At 41.5% G+C, this 21,754-nt stretch overlaps 1 protein-coding gene across 3 annotated transcripts in view; it reads left to right on the forward strand.

Annotated features, from left to right (window-relative positions):
* The first annotated feature begins 3,161 nt into the window (after positions 1 to 3,161).
* The window catches only part of Mfsd14a (major facilitator superfamily domain containing 14A), a 32,050-nt gene continuing 13,457 nt past the window's right edge, over positions 3,162 to 21,754 (forward strand). The window contains exons 1-5 of one of the 3 annotated variants that reach the window (XM_052179372.1): positions 3,162 to 3,399; positions 15,836 to 15,931; positions 17,988 to 18,050; positions 18,575 to 18,702; positions 20,778 to 20,892. In XM_052179372.1, coding sequence (XP_052035332.1) covers positions 3,316 to 3,399; positions 15,836 to 15,931; positions 17,988 to 18,050; positions 18,575 to 18,702; positions 20,778 to 20,892 — 486 coding nt within the window. In that variant the 5' untranslated portion in view covers positions 3,162 to 3,315. The other 2 variants (XM_052179370.1, XM_052179371.1) reach the window with 2 other exon arrangements.

The raw sequence follows: 21,754 nt of genomic DNA on the forward strand, positions 1-21,754 counted from the left end.
TATCTGTCTTCTTACAGTGAAACAGTTTGACTACTAATATTACCGTATTTGTGTTTTATTATGAATTTAAATGCTGCAATACCAATATTCTAATGATATCTGTGTAAAATAAAAAGTTTATTTGCATTAGAATGTAGCCTGTCCACTAAAGATGTACATTCAAAGCATGTATTTAAAAGTAAGGCCAAGCATGACAGCATACACTTTTTTAATTTTTTTACTTTTTCACATTACATCCTGCTCACTCCTCCCCTCCACTACTCTAATTCTTTTCCCCTCCCCCTCTGTCTGGCCTACCGTTTTGATTCCCAGGATTTAGGAGGCAGAGGCAGGATAATATTATTGAGTTTCAGGCCAGCTAGTCCTATATGGTGTGACCCTGTCTCAGAAAAAAAAAAAATGGAAATCAGGTGTTCTCTGCATGGTTATTAGTGTAATAAAAACAGGCTCCCTGGTTTTTATTTCTATCTAGTTGTATAAATTTAAGCTTTTATTGAATTTGCCTTTTTTTTTTTTTACTGGATTCAAAACTTAAAAACTATGTGAGTGAAAAATGATAGTTCACAGAGAAGTCTGCTTAGTTTCTATGTCTGTCCCACTCCATTGGCAAGTGCCCTCTGTGCAGAGTAATTTCCACCAGGCTTTCTGAAAGGCGACTGTATGTGCCACTGTATTTACAGGCTGCTTTTCCTACACGATTGTGTTCTGTAAGGCTTTTCCTGGGCCCCGGTATGTTCATGGTGATAACCACTACTAGACCTACTTTGCTCTGGGGCTCATTTGCAAGCTTGTTTAAACTCTCACCTAATTGTACGGGAGCCTAAATTCAGCAAACACTGTCATCCTTGCTCTGCCCTGTCAGATCTTTTTAGTTATGTTATTTATATTGGGAACTTTTTTTTAACCATAGTCTTTTTTTTTTTTTTTTTTTTTTTTTTTTTTTGGTTTGGTTTGGTTTGGTTTGGTTTGTCAAGACAGGGTTTCTCTATGTAGCCCTGGCTGTCTTGGAACTCACTCTGTAGACCAGGCTGGCCTTGAACTCAGAAATTCGCCTGCCTTTGCCTCCCAAGCGCTGGGATTAAAAGCGTGTGCCACCACTGGCCAGCTAACCTTACTCTTAAAAAAAAAAAAAAAAAACCACACCCAAAAACTGGGTATTAAAATAGCTTGGCACTATTGTAGGTATTAAAATAGCTTGAATAACTGACAATGCCCTTATTTTAAAAGTGACTTTGATATGCCTGGAGTATGATTTGGGAGGACATAAAAACGTGGAGTAACTATAGTTTTTCCAGTCTGGCTCCATGTAGCCCATGGCTAACTTTGAACTTGCTGTAAAGGCTGGCCTTGAACTCCTGGTCATTCTGTCTCTACATCACAAATGCCCGGAGCACAGCTGCCTTAAAACAACCTTCTTAATCCTCTGCATACTCCAAAATAAGTTCCCGGGATTTAGTTATGAAGTCTCTCCCACTCTCAACAGCTTCAAGTTGGACTTCAAAGATGTTTCCATATGAGCATTTTATTTTTGAAGTAAGTATAATGAAAAATCTTACTGCCCAAGATGCTTTTCTTTTCCCATCCATGAAAACTGGTTTATTTTCCATTTCTTGTCAGCATGGAAGTAGAAGGAACAGAACATCCAACCAGGTTTATTTTTAACATTTTATTTTGAAATTTACAGAAAAGCTACAGTAACCCTCACATGGATGCCCGTACTTTCTCCTTTCCCTTGTCTAAGTTACCCATGCCATGTAATGAATAGCCCAATGGCCAGTGGCCCGAAGAATCTACACACCCGCCCATTTTTAAGACTGGGTCTCATATTCCACCCAGGCTGCTCTCAGATTCGTCCTTGAATTCCTGATTATCCTTCCTGCCAAGATCTAGGCATCTACTTACATACTGGGTTCCCTGATTGTTGGGGTAGAATTCACAGCTGTGTTCACAGGAGAAGCACTCCAAAAGAACCAACCCCAACCCCATCCAGTCATGTGGCTAAGCTGGGTAGTCTGAAGCTCTCATAACCTCTACAGTCAGCTCAAGGCTTGACCGGGTACAGAGGATCTGTTTCCAAGACAATGCGCAAAGCTTTGTAGGAGGTTTCCGCTCAGCAGCAGCAGCTCTCCATGGTTCCTCTGGTATTATGGCGTAACAATTGACAAGCCTTGACCCCAGTGAATGAAGAGCCCACAAAACAGGCAGTGCCTTTTATGACCTTTCCTCTGAAGTCAGTGCTGTCACTTCGGCTTTGCCCTGTTAAAACCAGGGCATCACTAACAAGGCCACCAGCCCGGAGAGGGAGCCCAGTCCACTTCTCCCAGCGAGGAACATCACTGAGTTTGTGAACATTATCTTACTTAGAACCTCCACATCCAGGATCACCGTAGCCACACTTCGGGCTGTTTCCAGTTTCCCTTCATCAGTTTGATGGTGGAAAGCCTGTGTTGTGCTCGTTCACTACCTAGCACTGAAGGTATATTTAAGAAAAAGGTTTTCAGCAGTTGCCAAAATGAAGACTTTGCCAGGCATGGTGGCACATGACTTTGATTACAACGTGGGAGATAGTCAGGGAGATCTCTGAGGCCAGCCTGGTCTACATAATGAGCTTCTAACTCAAATGTCAGTACTGTTCATATTCCACCTGTGTCTGCTCTTTCTATCAGCCTTCTAGTCAACCTGATTTTTAAAAGCCTATAAAGTATGAGATCTAGTTTAGACTGGAAGAGAATGTACTGGGACTAGGGAGTATGTAAGCCAGCACTACCTAGCTGAGCATCAGATCAACAGCTAAAGCACCTCTACCTGCTATGACCTTTTCTGGAAAACTTTCCCATTCCTTTCAATTCTGTTTTGGTGGGAATGCGTTTGATGCGGATGCTATTAGCTTGGGACGCTTGAGCATCTGAGAAACTATTTGTCAGATTTGAGTAGGTAAAAACTTTTTAGAACTTGAGTTCTTTCAACTGTGAAGGAGAAACTGTTAACATAGCCACTGCTCAGCACCTTAGAAGGGAAAAGAGCCAGCCCAAGCACCTGGCTCCACCCGGTCGCCGGCACCTCCCAGTCCTCCGCTATTGCAGGCCTGGAGGGGCGTGGCCGCACTGCGGGGGCGGGGCTGCGTCACGGGGGGGCGGGGCGGGCGACTCAGCCGATCGCACGATGTGACGCGCCGCCGGAGGCAGGCCGGGCCCTCAAGATGGCGGCGTGCGCCCTGAGCGGCTCGGCCCGGCAGTAGTGGCGGGACCGCACTCGCCGCTGGGGCTGCCCGCCCCCTGAGTGGCTGCTGCAGCGCCGGGAGTCGAGGATGGTAAAATGACCCAGGGGAAGAAAAAGAAACGGGCCGCGAACCGCAGTATCATGCTGGCCAAAAAGATCATCATTAAGGACGGAGGCACGGTGAGTGCTGGTTCCGCGCCGCAGGGCGGCCCCGGTGCGGGCCCAGCTCGCTCTTTCTCCCCGCTTCCGCCTTCGCTGGGACGGGAGCGCCCTGCCCTGGCGCTGCCGCGGTCTCGGCCTGCGGCCTCCGCGGCCTGGCTCCTCTGAAAGCTGCTCGTACCTGCGGCCGGGCACTGCGTCTCCGGAGCCTGCGGCCTCGGCCCACGTGCGCCCGGCCTCGGGGAGGAGGCGTCGGTGCCTCGGCAGCCTCGCCAGGCCCAGCGCGGCGCGCGGGGAGGCTGGGCAGCCCTGCGCTCCGTATGCTGTGGCGGGTGGCGGCCGCCGCGGCCCGCTGGGCCAGGGTACGTGCGTTGTCCCATCGCGGTCTCCGGGAGCCGGAGCAGCGGCTCTGTGCTGTTCGGCTACCTTGCCGGGGCGTGGGCTCGTCCCCTCTCCCGGCGTCGGAAGCCTGACCTTACCTGGGGCCCTCATACTCTCCTTTAGAGAAATCATCACCTTGTGCCTGAAAATAACAGTCTTTAGAATTGGTCATGGCGTGAGGATCGGAGAAAGATTCTGGCAGTGGAGGCTGAGGCTAATAATGTGCCTTTTAGACAGTCGTTATTCGCAGAAAACTTTATGCACTGTGTAGTGGGCTACCAGACGTCGATATAGGATTTGCCATTGGGAAAAAACATACACTTTTTGTTGTGCTATGTGTTGTAGTGTTACACTCTGTTCTTTGCTGAATCCTTTGGTATCACGTTCCGAAATAGAATGGAAAAGTAAGATGTGTCGCTGCCATGAAGTTGCAGACATTGTTTCTTTCCATTTGTTTGTAGCTTAATGGAGCCTTGATCAATGCTAGCAAAGCACTAAATATGTAAGTAGGCCACCTCGGAGGATTTGCTGAAATCAGTTTGTAATATATGACAACTTTCTTTTGACATTTGAGAACATGGCCTAGTCCAACTGCCGACATTTAGAAAGCTTGGGACATATGGAACGATTTCAGAATATGTTCAGTTAACTGTCAGATTTATTAGTTGTCATAGCTTTGAAAAAAGAGAGTTCATTGTTTTCCAGATCCTTTTTACTGTACCTGATCAAAGTATTACTTTGAATTCTTACTAGCTGTCTTGATCAAGTTAGTAGGAACTATATTGGGAGGAAAGAATATCATTGTCAGGTATAGAAAGATAAAATTTTAGCGAAGCAAATTTTATAAAACCAGGTGATATTTAAGATCAATCATCGCAAAAGACAAGAATCAAACTAATTAGGAAGTAGACCTTTTATAATGTTTGGATTTTTGTTTGGTTTGCTCTGTAAAATATTTTTTAATGAGATACTGGGAATCAAATTTAGAGCCTTTGTTAGCTTACAGAAGATTCATTCCAAATTCTGACTTTGAGAAGAGATACATGGTTTTTTGTTTGGTTGGTTTGATTTTTCCAGACTGTGTAGCCCTGGCTGTCCTGGAACTCACTCTATAGACCAGCCTGGCCTCTAACTCAGAAATCTGCCTGCCTCTGCCTCCCAAGTGCTGGGATTAAAGGTGTGCACCACCACTCCTGGTGAGATAATTCCTTTTTGTTGTTTTTTGTTTTGCTTTTGAGAAAAGATCTCAGGTGGTTCAGAATGATTTCAAACTTAATGCTCCTCCTACTTCTGCTTTCCAAGTGCTGTGATTATAGGTGTGTGCCACCATACCTGGCCAGAAGAGGTTCAGTTTATTTAAGTCATTTTGCTATTTATAAAGCTATAGCACATTTGTAGCTTGCTCTATTACACAAAGCTTTAGTACATAAAATGCTACTTTTTACTAGTAAAAATGTCTTGACAGTACACTAAATCAATGAAAATTTTTCTTGAAAGCAAGGTCTTTACAGCATTGTTCTTTCCCATTTTACCAGGCCTCTTTTTCCTTTTCATTCTTCTTCTTCTTCTTTTTTTTTTTAATGATTACTTGAGTCAGGTGGTAATCCCAACACTCAGGAGGCAGAGGCAAGTGGATCTCTGTGAGTTCAAAGCCTGCGTGGTCTACAGAGTGAATTTAGTTCAGCCAAGACTACCCAGAGAAACACTGTCTCAAAAACAAAACAAACAAAAATGTACACACACACAGTGTTTTTGCCTAAATGTATGTATGCATTCAGCGTGATTGCCTGGTGCCTGAGGAGTTCAGAAGAGAGGATCACATCCTCTGGAGCATGAGTTACAGATGGTTATGAGCTGTCATGTGAGAGCTGGAATCAGCACTCTGCAAGAGCAGCAAGTGCCCACTCCTAATGGCTAAGCCACCTCTCCAGTTTCCGTGCAGAAGAACACTGGTACTGTCTCTCTTCATCATTGAATCCCACTGGGCCTCTAGTATGTGGGTATGTGGTGGGTGGACGGATGGATAGCTTGTGTGTGTGTGTGTGTGTGTGTGTGTGTGTGTGTGTGTGTGTGAGAGAGAGAGAGAGAGAGAGAGAGAGAGAAGTTTTAAGATGAAATTGCTTGCCGGGCAGTGGTGGTGCACGCCTTTAATCCCAGCACTTTGGGAGGCAGAGGCAGGTGGATTTCTGAGTTCGAGGCCAGCGTGGTCTACAGAGTTGAGTTCCAGGACAGCCAGGGCTACACAGAGAAACCCTGTCTGAAAAAAACAAAAAAGATGACATTGCTTTTCTGCCTCTCTACATATAAATTAGACTACTGTTGTGAACATTATGTTTTTATTTGACTTGTATGGATGTTTTGCCTGCATATATGTCTCTCCATGTGAGTGCTGGGACTTTGGAGGCAAGAAGAGGGCATCAGATCCCATGGAACTGGAGTTAGTGTTGGTTGTTAGCCACCATATGGGTCTGTGACTCTGCTAGCAGATGATCTTTACCACTGGGCATTTCTCCAGTCTCCACTCCAACCCACCTCCTTTGTTAAGAAAAAAGTTGACTTGTGTGTTCTGTTGTAGATTGTTGTAGAGCTGTTGCTCCTGATATTACAGTTTGAGCCTTTAAAGACAATATATTGTTGGATTCTGTGGCAGTCTTTGAACAGTATCTGATACAGTTGATCAGTGACTCAGATTAGAGTCTCTTTATTCCTTTTTTAGGGCTAATGTTCTAAGTTTGTTCTACCAATTGTAATATTGTTGAAACCAATCCTTGCTAGTGATTTGGCAAATATTACAGTAGATTTATAGTTATTAGTTGAAAAAATGAATGCATCTGAATGAATATGCATTACTTACATGTGCTGTGTATTGAAATCATGACCACACATGCTAGGCAAGTGCTTTGCCATTAAGTAGTACCCTAATGGTATGCTACTAATTTATTTTCCCTTGAAACTGTATTCAGTCTGCACTGAGGCCTGGATAAGGCTAATCTGTTGCAGTTTTAAGTAGTATAGAACAAAGGTAGATCAGATTAAGTTGTATGATGGTGTGCATAGAAGTTTTGTTTTAGTTGCTGGAAATAAATACCCAGGTTTTCACAAATGCTAAGCAAACACTTCATGGGTGAGCCGCAGTCCCCAATGTGTATCAGGAGTTTTTAACCAGATAAGTTCACTCTGAAGTTGTTTGAAAATTTTTCTTGTTATATTTTTCTGGCAGATTTTATTCTCCCCTTGATTCTTTTAAAGTATTTACCTAAGTTTATTAAGCTAAGGGGAGAGATATTTAATATTTATACTATATATACAGATATATTTATACAAATGTAACAGGTAAAATAAGTCACTATTTTGCTCATGTGGAATGCATTAAGACTATGAAGTTATTTTTATTTAGACATACAACTTTACCTTTCTAAAGCCATTCATTGCCTCGTATCCATCACACACAGTGCTGCCTTACATGGGGCGCCAATCAGTCAGTGTGTGATGGGCTCCTCACACTCCCATCACACTCACACTCCCAACACAGTGGCTCCTCAGACTCCCCACCTTCCCTTTGTGCCATCTCCCAAGGCTTTTCTGGTCCTCTAGACAATTTAATTCTACTTCCGTGTCATAAATACATCCATGATTTTGTGTATCTGTAAAATTAAGGAGTCATACATGACAGAAAACATGGGTTGTCTTCCTGAGACTCACTAATTCACTTATGTTTCCAGTTGTACCGATTTTATGTAAATTATATTAGTTGTGTTGTTTTGTTTAGGTTTTTCAAGAGCAAGTTTCTCTGTGTTGCCCTGGCTATTCTTTTGGAATGTACTTTGTAGACCAGGCTGGCCTCAAACTCAAAGATCTACCTGCCTCTGCATCTCAAGTGCTGCGATTAAAGGTGTTTGCACCACCTTCTAGGCATAATAGTTGTTCTCTATGGCTGAAAAGAAGTGTGTTGTGGAGATGGGTGGATGGATGGATGGATGTTTATCTGCTCCTGTTAAGGAGTAGGTAGCTAGATTCCCATAACTATTGTTGCAGTAAGCAGTGATGTGCAGATGTTTGTGGTTACTGATTTGGGCTCCTTTTGGTATGTATTACCCTGGTCTTGTAGCAGATGTGTTTTTAGTGTTTTGAGAGCCCTCCTACTGATGCCCATAATGGCTGGAGTACCTTATCCCCACCAGCAGTGCATAAGGCTTCCCTTTTGCTGGCCTCCTAGCTGGCACCTGGGTTTTCCCCTCTTGATGACTGACTGGTTAAAGTGACGGGGTTTCAGTGCAGTGTAAATTTGTATTTACTTGTGGGATGGAACATTTTCTATGTGTTGAACATTATCTTCTGACCCCAACTTCATTTCATTTGCCCAGTTATTGATTGGGCTGTTGATTTACTGCTTGCTGTTTTAGTTCTTTGTATAACCTGTCAGATGTATAGTAAGCAAGACTTTTCTCCCACTCTCTGGCTGGCGTCCCTCCTCGCTCTACAGAATCTTCTTAGTTTCATGTAATCCCACGTGTCAGTTCTTGACCCTTTTCCGGTGCTGTTGATGCCTGCTTTAGAAAACCCTTGCCTGCTCCTCAGGTTCCATGCTTCAGGTCTTTGATCCATTTTGAACTGTTTTTTGTGCAAGTGAGATCTAGGGATCTAGTTGATTCTTTCATATCTGGGAATCCATCACTATTGGTTAGAGAAACTCTCCTCTCTCCAGTGCATGTTTCTATGCATCTGCCAAAATTGAGGTGGCCGTAAATATGTGTTTATTTCTGGGTTCTCCTTTTCATTTCTGTTTAGCCTACCCTGACGGTTTTGTGCCAATGCCAGGCTGTTTGGTTTTGTTTTGTTTTGTTTTGTTTTACTATGCCTCTGTCATATAGTTTGAGGGCATTGTTATGCCCAGTGTAGGATTGCTTTGGATATTTTTTATTTATTTTTTCCTTTATTTTCTACTTTGAGGAGTGGCATTGGAATTTTGATGGGGATTGTGTTGAATCTGTAGATAGATTTCCGTAGGATGGTCATTCTCCATTATGCTTCTAACCCATGAATACACGGTGCCGTTCTGTTTCCCAGTGTGTTGTCTTTGTTACTTTCTTCAGTGCTTTCAAGTTTCATTGTAGATTTCTTTTGCTTTTTTTTTAATTGAAGACTATCCAAGAAAGTTTATCCAAAAACATTGCACATTGAGTGTCTAGGATATAACCAATGTTAGTGAAACAAGCAAAACCAATGAATTAAAAGATATTTGATACATTAAAAATGTTAAGTAAAAATTGTACAAACAAAACCATATTTTGTCAAAGATTTGACAATTCATAATTGACTATTCAAGCTAGAAACCAGTGATCTACCAAGAAGAATTGGCCCAGAAGAGATATAGAGAGCAGAGCTAGAAATCAATTGAGAGATTCTATCAGCGTACAGAACTAAATTCAGAAATACCAAGATTGCTCCAAAATGAGTTCCGAACAATGAGTGTGTGAAATAGAATAAACAGAAATTTAAAATATAAAAGACTTGACACTTTCTTTGCCAAAGAAAGAAAAGACTCTTTAGCTCAGAAATATGTGAGACAGTTGTGAGTCTTGGGATGAATTGTGTTCTCTGTTAAAACAATAGCAGCAACAAATAGGCTGACATCCTATGCTCTGATGTGACTGTGGAACGCGACTCCTGGGGGAAGGGAGTAAGTTAAGTAAGGACGCTAGGGTAAGACCTGAGTCACACGCCTTGAATCCCAGCACTTGGGAGGCAGAGGAAGGCGGATTTCTGAGTTCAAGGCCAGCCTGGTCTACAGAGTAAGTTCCAGGACAGCCAGAGCTACACAGAGAAACCCTGTCTCAGAAATAGATAGATAGATAGATAGATAGATAGATAGATAGATAGATAGATAGATAGATAAGTTTCTGTTGCGTGTCAACCTAATATGTGCTGTTTTGTTAATGGAGCACAAACACAGCGGTAAACAAATACTCTGAGAAAACTACAGACAATGCAACAAAATCCTGTCCTTCTCAGGACAACACAGGCTAGATGACTTGAGCAATAAAAATGTGTGATCTTGCATTGAGGAGGCAGAAGGCCAGAGACTAAGGTTCTTGCAGCACTGGTTTCTGGAGAGGCTTCTTTTACTTATTTAGTTATGTTTTCTCCAAGGCATTTGTTTATTTTTATGTGTATGAGTGTTTTACCTAAATGTACCTCTGTGTGCCACATTTGTGGCTGGTGTCCTTGGAGACCAGAAGAGAGCATGGATCTACTGGGACTGGGCATTCCAGATTGTTCCGAGCCACTATGTGGGTGCTGGGATTTCAACCTGGCTCTTCTGCAAGATCTTAACTTGCTAAGTCATCTCTCTGCCCCCTGAATAGTAATTTATTTTGAGATAGTTGTGAATGGGATTTTTTTCCTAATTTTCTTCTCAGAGCATTTGTTACTTATGTATAGGAAGGTTACTAATTTTGTGTGTTAATGAGAGTGTTTATTGACATTTTACTGGAGTTTTGTCATTAGACTCTAATTTAAAGGATTATATAATCTGAAAGTAGGAATGTGTGGCGTTTTCCTTTTCTATTTGTATCCTTTTTGTTTATCTTAACTGTTCTAGCTAAGACTTCAAGCTATATATTGAATAAGTAAAGGAAGTAGATACCTTCTTCTTGTTTCTGATTTTAATAGAAATGTTTTGGTTTTTCTTTTGGGGGGGGTTGTTTGTTTGTTTAACAAGACAGGGTTTCTCTGTGTAGCCTTGGCTGTCCTGGAATTCACTCTGTAGACCAGGCTGGCCTTGAACTCAGAAATCCGCCTGCCTCTGCCTCCCAGAGTGCTGGGATTACAGGTGTGTGCCACCACTGCCCGGCTAATAGAAATGTTTTTAAGTTTTCCCCATTTAGTAGTCTTTCTCAAATTTAAGAGCTGGTCTGTTTGAGAACAGCAAAAGTAACTGCAGAGTAAGTTACTTAATATATATTAAATCATGTCTGTAATTTGCCAACCACCATTTTACCCATGAAAGTAATAATGGCATTGGTGAATTTGCTTCTGAAGCGTCTGTACATAGCGGTAAAAATGTTAGCTCTCAGTTTTAGTGCATACAAAGACATAATTAAAAGTTTCTAAGTCTAAGAAGTAAAGTTGAGAAAGGCGGCATGTATCTAAAATTAGCATCGTAGGACAGCAAGGCGAGAAGATTGTGAGGTAGAGGACAGTCTGGGCTGCACTGCAGCGACCAGTAGCCTGCGCTCTGTGGAGCCTTGTCTCAAAGACAGGAAAAGAAGGATGGCTGGACCCAAAGCAGCTCGAGCCATTTCAGAGCACAGCCTACCAGTTGTTAAATCATTGTCTTTTGTGGTATAAATTAACTATAGCACTACTGTTTAAGGATATCAGCCACACAGTTTATATAAGTCATATATTTTATTGAAATTTAATTCTTGTTAGATTTATTTAAAGTGCATGCATTTATCTATTTAGACTTATGTTTAGTGTTTCTGCTTTCAGTGTGCTCTGTGGTGCGCTCAGAGGCCAGAGAGGGAATTGGATTCTCTGGAACTGAAGTTACACAATTACAGATGGTTGTGAGCCAATGTGGATGGTGGGAATGTAACCCAGGTCCTTTGGAAGAGAGAAGCACGTGTTCTTAACTACTCCCCATTACCCCAGGCCCAGTTTTCTTGTTTTTAATAACATCTTCATTGATTTTTTTTAATGTAGACATGGTACTATACCACTGATAAGCTAGATAGTTCTTTGTACTAAATAAAATCACTGCATTATAGTGAATTCACAAATAAAATCATCACACAGCAAGACCATTTAAATGTTTTCCCAGTTCCTTACTCTGCACATCTCAGTGACTCTCAGTGCAGTAGAGTGGCTCTTCTGAAGTTTGGGAGCTTCAACTAAGGTCTTACACTTCTCCATAATTTTTTTTCATACTGTGACTGTTACATTACCATCATTGTTGTTACTGTTGTTTATGAGTGTGTGCGCAGGTGCTCCGGAGTGCTTCATGTGTGCCACATGCATGTCTGATCAGTTCAGGGATAGGCCTCAGGACTCAGTTCCCCTTCCTTCTGTCCGTGGGTCCTGGGGACAGACCTCAGGCCTTGAGGTTTGTTGCAGCAGGTGTTTTTACCAGCTGAACTCCATTACAAGACACCCTAATTAACACAGAAAAAGAAAAGAATCATGACAGTTGAAACTTGAAAAAACAGTAGTTTTCTGTTCTCCGTTTGTGCCTCGTCCTTTGCCTGCCATTTGTTTCCTAGTGTCACCTCGTCATCTCCTTCCTAATGCCGCCCTGTACTGACACTTACTCATCCTAATAGTAAAGACATGGAACCAGCCTGGCTGTCGTCAGCAGATGAATGGACAAGGAAAATGTGGCACATGTACAAAGTGGAATAGTCTGTAAAGATAAAGTAGAATTATGAGATGTATAAAAAAATAGAAGGGCCCAGAAAATGTATTAAGTGAGGGTAACCCAAACTCAGGGGAAATTATACATTTCCCCACTGTATACAGATCTAGCCTATAATGCATACATATATATGTGAAAATGCATAGTTCTGTATAGTAACTTAGGAAGATTGACTTTTTTTTGGGTCAAAAAAATATGTGATAGGGTCTCATATAGCCCAGGCTGGCCAAGAACTTTACTATGCAGGTGAGGAGAACCTTAAACTCCTGATCATTTCTTTTCTTTTTTTCTTTCTTTTTTTTAATTGTTTGTTTTAACTGATGGAATTCTAGGAGGGTACCACTGTTCCAGACTACTTTAGAGACTTCAATTTTTAAAAATTTAATGTGTCTTGGTATGGTGGCGCACGGTTATAGTTTCAGCACTCAGGAGGGAGGAGCAGGTGGGTCTCTGTGAGTTCAAGGCCAGCCGGATCTACAAAGCAAGTTCTAGGACAGGCAGGATTACACAGAAAACTCTGTCTTGGAAAACAAAACAAAACAAAATTAATGTGTGTGAGTGTTTGCCTTGCATATGCTTCTGTATATCATGCTTGCTTTTTTTTTTTTTTGCTCCCCCCCCCTTTTTTTTAGAGTTCTAGATAATGGTAGCTTTCATGATTGCTGAGAATTGAACTATTTAAAAAAGTAGTTGCTATATTGTCTGCAAAATAAAATGTGCCCAGAGAAGAAGAGCACCAGCTCCCCTCCTCGTGCCTCTCCCAGCACCTGCTGTGGAAGAGTGAGCCTGGGTTCAGAGACCAGGTCTACCTCCCCACACCACCCGCCTTCTCCCTCCTTCCTCCTGCTTTTAATGAAGAAGAGTCAGGGTCTAGACCCAGTCCCCAGTGCTCACTACTCCATATTAAAAAATGGCCTTAGGATGTTGCACAGCATAGAGGATTTTATAGACCCAGACATCTATTTAAACAGCCTTAAGGATGTGTATCCTTGGGACTGGTTCCAAGACTCCTTTCCCATGCCAGAAGATACTGATACTCAAAAATGGCATACTATTTGTAAATAATACCCACCCTCATGTATACTTTATCTCCACATTACTTGTAATATCTCGCAGTGCTCTGTGACGGTGATAGACTGTATTTCCTAGGCAATGATGGCAGAACAGCTGCACGTGTTGAGTCTGAACTTGATTTGTGCTGTGCAGTTGGTGGGCTCGGTGGATGCAGGATTCCTTGCAGTAGAATCCCAGCTGTACCTACCCTAGGTAGTTTCTGCTTACTCCAAATGTGTTTAGTGGGTAAATTAGCAAACTTGCTTTTTCTTTCTTTCTTTCTTTCTTTCTTTCTTTCTTTCTTTCTTTCTTTCTTTCTTTCTTTCTTTCTTTCTTTCTTTCTTTCTTTCTTTCTTCCTTCCTTCCTTCCTTCCTTCCTTCCTTCCTTCCTCCCTCCCTCCCTCCCTCCCTCCCTCCCTTCCTTCCTTTCCTCCTTCCTTCCTTTCCTCCTTCCTTTCCTCCTTCCTTTCCTCCTTCCTTCCCTCCCTCCCTCCCTCCCTCCCTCCCTCCCTCCCTCCCTCCTTCCTTCCTTCCTTCCTTCCTTCCTTCCTTCCTTTTTTGGTTTTTGGTTTTTTGAGACAGGGTTTCTCTGTGTAGCCCTGGCTGTCCTGGAATTCACTCTGTAGACCAGGCTGGCCTCGAACTCAGAAATCCGCCTGCCTCTGTCTCCCAAGTGCTGGTGTTAAAGGTGTGCACCACCAAGCAAGCTGTTTTCTTAGATTATATATTTTGTTCAAACAAATAATAGTTAGGATTACTGCCAGAAGTTTGACGTTTAAGTAAAATAAATAGCTTTTCTGAAATAGTATTCTGACAAGTACATATGATTTAAAATTTCAATTATTTAAAAGCACAAATTTCTGTTAACATTTTTTTCAGTTTGGAAGTGTCAATAAGGATAAGATTTAAAGATTGGAGGTATAGCTTGGTGGTAGAGCACTTGTCTAGCATATGCGGGGCCCTGGGTTTGATGCTCAGACACCAGAGCTGGTACTGAGGTGCATCCAGATCCCTAAAATTGGTTTTGTCTTTTTGAAAGCAGAAATGGTTGCTTATCCTTCATACTGGGTTGACTTTTTGAGGTATAAAACAGGAGATCCATTATGTGAAACATTTTTTGTTAGAGATTATCTTAAAATAGCGAGATACTAAAACCAGACCTGAAGTTAAGCTCCATCCTAAATATTGATGACCATTTGACTTTAGGTCGCTATTTGGAAGTTTTAATTGAATCTTTTTTAACATGTTCACTTTATAGGCATTCAGAATGCTGCTTAAATTGGTGGAATAACTACATCTTTTCCACTAAGAGTGGAAAGGGGTGCATTAGATGAGTGTTCTTTAAACTTTTCCACTTGAGAGACCTTTTCTCCTGAGGAATTTTTATGTGTCCCTGGATATACAAGTATATAAAATAAGTATACAAAATGAACACTTACTGAAGTTTTTGTTTTCTGTAACTAAACCGTTACTCTCCGTGAGAGCAGAAAGCACAGTTGAGAGTCAGCAGAGTTCTTGGAGGCAGTGTCACTCTGTGGAGCAGCATCAGGCGTACTATTGGACTTACGTTAGCACACTGCTGCCGGGAGCCGTGGCTTGCAGCCACTGTTCAGTGCCATCAGAGTTTTGTGCTGTATATCACAGTCCCTAGACAGAAATCAAATTTGCAGCCTGCTTTCATCTCAGTCTGTATTGCCTTTGTTCTGTTGTAAAGTTGGAAACAGGAAGTGGAGTCATTTTAGTACAGGGCAGTGTGTAGGCTACCCTCAGTCACCTAGCAACCACATAGCTGCTGTCAGTAGAACCAGGTTGTGGGTATTAGCCACTCTGGTATGCCTTAGGATACAAAAAAGGTGATGGGGGGGCTTTAATTGTTATCCCTAAGGTAGGTAATGTGTATGTGTGGGATCATCGAATGTTCTGCTGGGCTCTGGAGTGGCTTCCCACACACATCCACTTTTTTATTTTTTATTATACATATACATATATATATACATATATACACATATACATATATACATATATATATGTATATTGAGACAGGGTTTCTCTGTGTAGCTCCAGCTGTCCTGAAACTCACTCTATAGACCAGGCTGGCCTCGAACTCAGAAATCCGCCTGCCTGTGCCTCCCAAGTGCTGGGCACTTTTTTATTTTTAAAGATTTATTTATTTTTATTTTTTGCATATGACTGTTCTGCCTACTTGCACAGTATGTGTGCCTGGTGCCTGCAGAAGCTGGAATAGGGTGTTGGATCCCCTGGGACTGGAGTTACAGATGATTGTTAGCCAGGATGTGGGTGCTGGGAATCAAACCCAGGTCATCTGAAAGACTAACAAGTACTGGCAACCTCTGAGCCATTTTTCCTGCCCTGGAGTTTATTCCTAACCAGTGTGTGTGTGTTAACTTGTCTTTGTTGTGACAGGATATCTTAGGTGTTTGTGTGAATGCAAATACTCAAAGACTAAAATTGGCTAAAGAGTCGAAACTGCAGTGCGTTGTTAGGTAGTGTGTTTTTAATCGGTGAGTGTTGAATATCTTCATCATTGTGAGTTACTCAGGAGTACATTGTTGCCTTTTTAACTTTTGGAAACCTATCTTTCTACAGCCTCAAGGGATAGGCTCCCCCAGTGTTTATCATGCGGTTATTGTCATCTTTTTGGAGTTTTTCGCTTGGGGACTACTGACAGCACCCACGTTGGTGGTGAGTAATCTGTAATGTGCATGCCACTCTTTCTGGGCAGGAAAGATGGCCTGTTTTCCTTTCCACAGTTATCCGACTCTAACTGGTCATCCCTGAGAAGTGGCCTGTACTTACTGCTGTTGCTACTTCTTGCAGATATCCCTTACCTAGAGTGGTGGCACAGGTGTGTGCATGGGCCTGTCATTGGATGTGTCCAGTCACCCTGATACGTAGAGAGGAGGGACTTTTACACTGATAGGTTTAAGAAAGGTGAAATCCAGGGCCCATATTACTCAACATAATTATTTTGAGGTAAATCGCATAGTCTGTTCTCCTAAGTCAAGTTTGTTTCATTTGAACTCAAGATCTACAAAGGCTAAAAGTGATGTTACCTGTGTTTCCTAGTTTGGAATAATAGAAATCTGTTACTGAATCAAACTGCTCAGGTGATGGATAATTTCCTCCTGTTAGTGCCGAAACAGAAAACTGACTGAGATTCCCATCTATAGGAGAGGCTGTACCTTGAAAGGAGTAACTAGCTTACAGAATCTCAGAATACAATTTTTTTAAAGTTATGTGTGGGTATTTTGCCTGCTTGATCTGTGTCCGCCATGTGCATGTTTGGTGCCTGCATAGAGGCGTTGGATTTGCAGATGGTTCCAAGCCTCGAGGAGAGCAGCTCGTGAGTACTTGTAATCATTACGCCCTCTCTCCAGGCCCCTAGACAGGAATTTAAAACGTTCGCCCACTTGTATGTATGGTCATGAGCGTGATCACTTTATGCTCATGAGACATTAAAGATTGTTCATTAAAAAAAAATCAGATGACCATGTAAGTAGATTTCAAGAGTCTAAAAATGTTCACAATCCATATTGCTTGGCAGAGTTATCTACACCTATGTAATCACTGCTTTTTGTGTATAAAATATTGATGTTTAACGAGGTTACTTTGAATACATTTGAAAATAAGTAGTTTTTCTTTATAATCTGTCATTTATTTAAAGTTAGGATAGTTCTCTCAATAATATACATAATTATAAGACTGCCAATTTGAATGCATTTTGATTGAGATCCTTTTCTTTTTAAAAAGTACAGCTAATTAATTTATCTAAAATGTATCATTAGTTGTTCCGACTGGAAGTTTGTGTGTATATGATGCACACTTTTGCTCTTGAAGGGTTATCACTGTGTTGCCCAGGCTTACCTTGAGCTCTGTAACCCTTCTGCCTCAGCTTATAGAGGGGCTGGAATTACAGTGTGGAAATGTATTAAGTATGACATGAAGGTTCTCCTGAAATCCTACCCCCTGTGTATCTAGGCATGACACGAATGTATAGCTTCTTGGTGGCCTTTACCTCTGCCATTATGAGAGTAAGTCGAGAGACAGTTAATTACAATGTGTATCTATTCAGTGATGTTTCCAAAATTTCTAGGCTTTAAGACTTGTTTTATTAAAATTGAATAAAAGCATCTAGGGTTTCTTTCTGCAAGCTGACTAAGTGTGCTGCCCCTGAACTCTGTTTATTCCCAGTCCTCACCAAGCTGTTTAAGGGCTGGAGTTAAACACCTGAGCGTGGTGTAGAACCCTGCTTCAGTTCCCTGGATCTTTATTTAACTAACAGAAAGATGTCTCCAGATGAAGATAAAGCTTCACGGCCAAGAGCGCATGTGTGTGTGCTCCTCATACAGGGCACCCTAGTGTAGTTCCCACCTCTGCTGAGCAGTTCAAACCATCTGCAGTATCAACTTCAGGAGGCCACTCTCCTCTGGCCTCCATAGATAATAACAAGCATGTGACACGTACACAGGAAGGAAGGGAGGGAGGGAGGGAGGGAGGGAGGGAGGGAGGGAGGGAGGGAGGGAGGCAGGAAAGGAAAGAAGGAAAGGAAAGGAAAAAGGAAAGGAAAAAGGAAAGAGGAAAGGAAAGAGGAAAGGAAAGGAGAAAAGGAGAAAAGGAGAAAAAGGAAAAGAAAAAGGAAAGGAAAAGAAAAGAAAAACCAAGGGTGGGAGTTGTTTGAAAATGTTAATGTGGACATTTTTCTGAGAGTAAAATATAATCTGGTTTTTTATTGTCTTAGGTATTGCATGAAACCTTCCCTAAACATACATTTCTGATGAATGGCCTGATTCAGGGAGTGAAGGTATGGTTAATTCTATGTGTGTGCACTTATTCACATGTCTGTGTATATGTTAGTTTTATATACTGATTACCTGATCCCTGAGGAATAGTTTTTATAACTAGATAGAGTATAATTTGAGGTATTACTTAATTCTTTTTGGACTCTGGGTTTTATATAAGCTTTGACTCCAACTCTGTATTTCTTGTTACATATTCTATATTAGAATTGTCCTTTAAGTCTTTTAATAAGCCATCTATGTACCAGTATAGAACAGATAACCTGTGATAGTCTTCCAGAACTGCTGGTTTAGTTCCTATAGTTGGAAGCACACTGGCATTTTATGTTTAATACTCAGGCAGAAGCCAACAGATGATTTCCTTAGCTAACCTAAGACAATATGTAGGTAAGAAATAAATTTCTCTTTATTTAAAACTGATTTATTTATCATAGAAGTAGAGTTGCTGTAAAGTGTTTTTATTCCAGCAAAATAGTTGATGGTTGGCTCATGAATATTGAGTGTCCTTTCTTACCACTCCGGTCTCTAGGGTTTGCTGTCATTCCTCAGTGCCCCACTTATTGGTGCTCTTTCTGATGTTTGGGGCCGGAAGTCCTTCTTGCTGCTAACAGTGTTTTTCACGTGTGCCCCGATTCCTTTAATGAAGATTAGCCCATGGTACGTATATGCTCGCCTCTATTGCAACTGAGTAACTATTTCTGCTACGCGGGTTCCTAATGCTTCTTTATTTCTTGGACTTTCCTTGGACAATTGACTCATCTGTTTAGATTTAATTGTATTCTTTAGTATTTTTCTCTTTGAAACAGATTAGAAGGCTCAAAGGGCTGAACTTCCATATCTGAATAATGTTGGCGAGGGTTTGGAATTAGATGCTGCTGTTAAAAGCATCTAGATCCACAAACAAACCTGCTTTTGGATTTCATGGCCCAAATTTCAAAGCAATACTTTAGAAACTGGAGAGATGTGTACAGTTCATCCCATCTATATTCATTAGGAATGGATTTATTTAAAAAGCCCAAAATGATAAATGCTCAAAATCTGTCTATTCCTTTTCATATCAAAAAGATTCTGGAGTTCAACAGTCTGGAGCCCGAGTGTGAGTTGTAGTGACCCAGACTCCACTCTGCCACCTCTCCCTTCACAGCCACCTTAGCATTCCTGGAGCCCCAGCGTTGTGTGAGCTTTAGGTGAAGGGCGAAAAGCTTGACTACAAACTTTGCTAACTTTTGATGTGTTCTGTTTTGTTTTACTCTCTTTTTACAGCAAGGTCTTGTTGTAAAGCACAAACTGGACTTGCTCTCTGGACTCTGCCCAGTGTTACAAAGAGTGCTGGGTTACAGGCACCACAGCCTTCAATGCCACCTTCTTTTAATCCAGCTCTTACCTACAGAGTATCCATCTTTGGTCAGATTTCTTATGCCTCGATTAGAAGAACATTCTCAGCCACTCTAATAAGACAGGATTATAGCTGGGGTAGTAGAATATACACACCTTTAGTCCCAGCACTCAGGAGGCAGAGGCAAGTGGATCTCTAAGTTCGAGGCCAACCTGTTCTACAGAGTGAGTTCCAGGGCAACCAGGGCTACACAAGAAAACAAACCTGAAAAGCAGAAAACAAACAAAAGGGTGTGTGTGTGCTTTTTCACCTAGAGAAAAGGAGAACAAAGTCATACACACAAAAGAACAAATGCCCCAAACTAGCATCGATGTATATCTGTACATTTCTTTCTCTAACGCTCTTTCTACTCCATGGTGTAGATACTTCCAGTGAGTGTCTAGAAATACTTAGGAAATACGTAAAAGGGTCTTCTCTCATAGGTTAAATGCCAGCTTTAAAAAACAGGCCTCTGACGAACATGCTAAAGATGCAAATGAATCTTAACCAAAGGAATCATAGCAAAAAATGTATTTTGGAAAGGCCTATATTTGAAACTTTTAGCCCTGATGGAATGGTGACGTGAATGTGAATGACTAAGGGAGGAGGCCAGATAGATAGTGGGCTTGTTAGAGGCAGGCAGTGCTCCGCTGACTGTGAGAAAGTCACAAGCCTAGAGAGCACACTTCACACTAGACTCGCCTGGCAGCTGAGCTCCTACTCCATGCTCTTGGGCTGGGCTTACAGGGCGCACCTCTCTGCCCAGCCTTTCCTGGTTACATAGGTGTTGAGGGTCTGCATTCAGTTCTTCATGCTAGTACAGCAAGCTAGTTACCCATTAGCCACCTTCCCACCCCTTTCCTTCTTTATAGTAACTGTCTTAATTTTATGAGCATTGCCATTCACGTTTCTTCAGTGTAAAGAGTTTGTTTTGCCAACAATTGAAGAGCCAAAAATAATTGGAGGAAAATATGTGCCTTGTGTATATGGGCTCATAAACATGCAGGGACTTGTCTATGTGTAGTCATGAATTATACTAGTTTTTATCTTGTTGCTGCTTTTAATAGAACAGTAAAGCCCTTGGTAGTTTACTGTTCAGATTAAACAGTTACCAGAATATATTACTTAATGTTAAGTGCTGAATTCTCCATAGAGGCCTAGTTGCAATGAAGGATCATTTCTCCTATACGTTTTCATAGTAACTGGCCTAGGGTTTATAGATGTGACACTTTATGCATTGTCCTAGAAAGCTCCTGGCTGAAATGAGTTGTCTTTACTGTAACTAATAGACATGAAGCAGCACTTGACGTAATGGTGTTGTGCTAACCAGTTTTTCTTGCTTGCCTTTCCTTCTCAGGTGGTACTTTGCTGTTATCTCTGTTTCTGGGGTTTTTGCAGTAACATTCTCTGTGGTATTTGCCTATGTAGCAGATATAACTCAAGAGCATGAAAGAAGTATGGCTTACGGACTGGTATGTATACTTATTCCTTCCAGCAGTCTTCTGTGTATGCAGCAAAATGCCTGTAGTAAGTGTCCCTTTCTGCAAAAAATACAAACTTACAGTCACTCACCAGATTGCATTTAAAAGTCTTTTGAAAGATGTGATGGTTCGTGTCTGCAATCTCAGGATTAAGGAGACTGATGTATATTAATTAATCTAGGCTAATTAAACTAGACTGTCATAAAAACCTAGACGCATACAAACTTTGATAGTTAATATCCAGGAACTATCTATAAGTGTTGTCATAATTTAAATGATTGTGTATTTTATATTATCATTTTCAATGGAATTTTAAAATAAGGAAATAAAATTACTACTCATTTAATAACTCATTGAATTAATCTGAAATATAAGACGCTAGCATTTAGTTTAGGGTATGGTAAACCTTTTTTGAGGCTTTGCAAACCATGTACAGTCTCTATCCCATTTGTGTGTGTGTGTGTGTGTGTGTGTGTGTGTGTGTGTGTGTGTGTGTGTGCAGTTCCATTTAAGAGTGTAATAACCAGGGCCAGAGAGATGGTTCAGCATGTAGACGAGCTTGCTAACATGTCTGATGACCTGGTTTGGATCTCCAGAATCCACATGGTAGAAAGAACTGACTCCTGCAAGTTTTCTTCTGACCTCCATATGTGTATCATGCTAGACCCTTCCTGCATACATGCACACACACTTCATAAGTTGAAAAGAGTGTCTTACCTTCTTACTTCATGTGTCTCAGACAGTTGCTTGCCAATATTTATAGTGACTAATTGCAATACAGTCTGATTTTCTCTCACATCTAAGAATAAAATGACCGTCAGAACCATAGTCATATAATGTTATTTAAATAGTC

Source organism: Apodemus sylvaticus, chromosome 4 (assembly GCF_947179515.1).
Source record: "Apodemus sylvaticus chromosome 4, mApoSyl1.1, whole genome shotgun sequence".
NCBI classification, from domain to species: Eukaryota; Metazoa; Chordata; class Mammalia; order Rodentia; family Muridae; genus Apodemus; species Apodemus sylvaticus.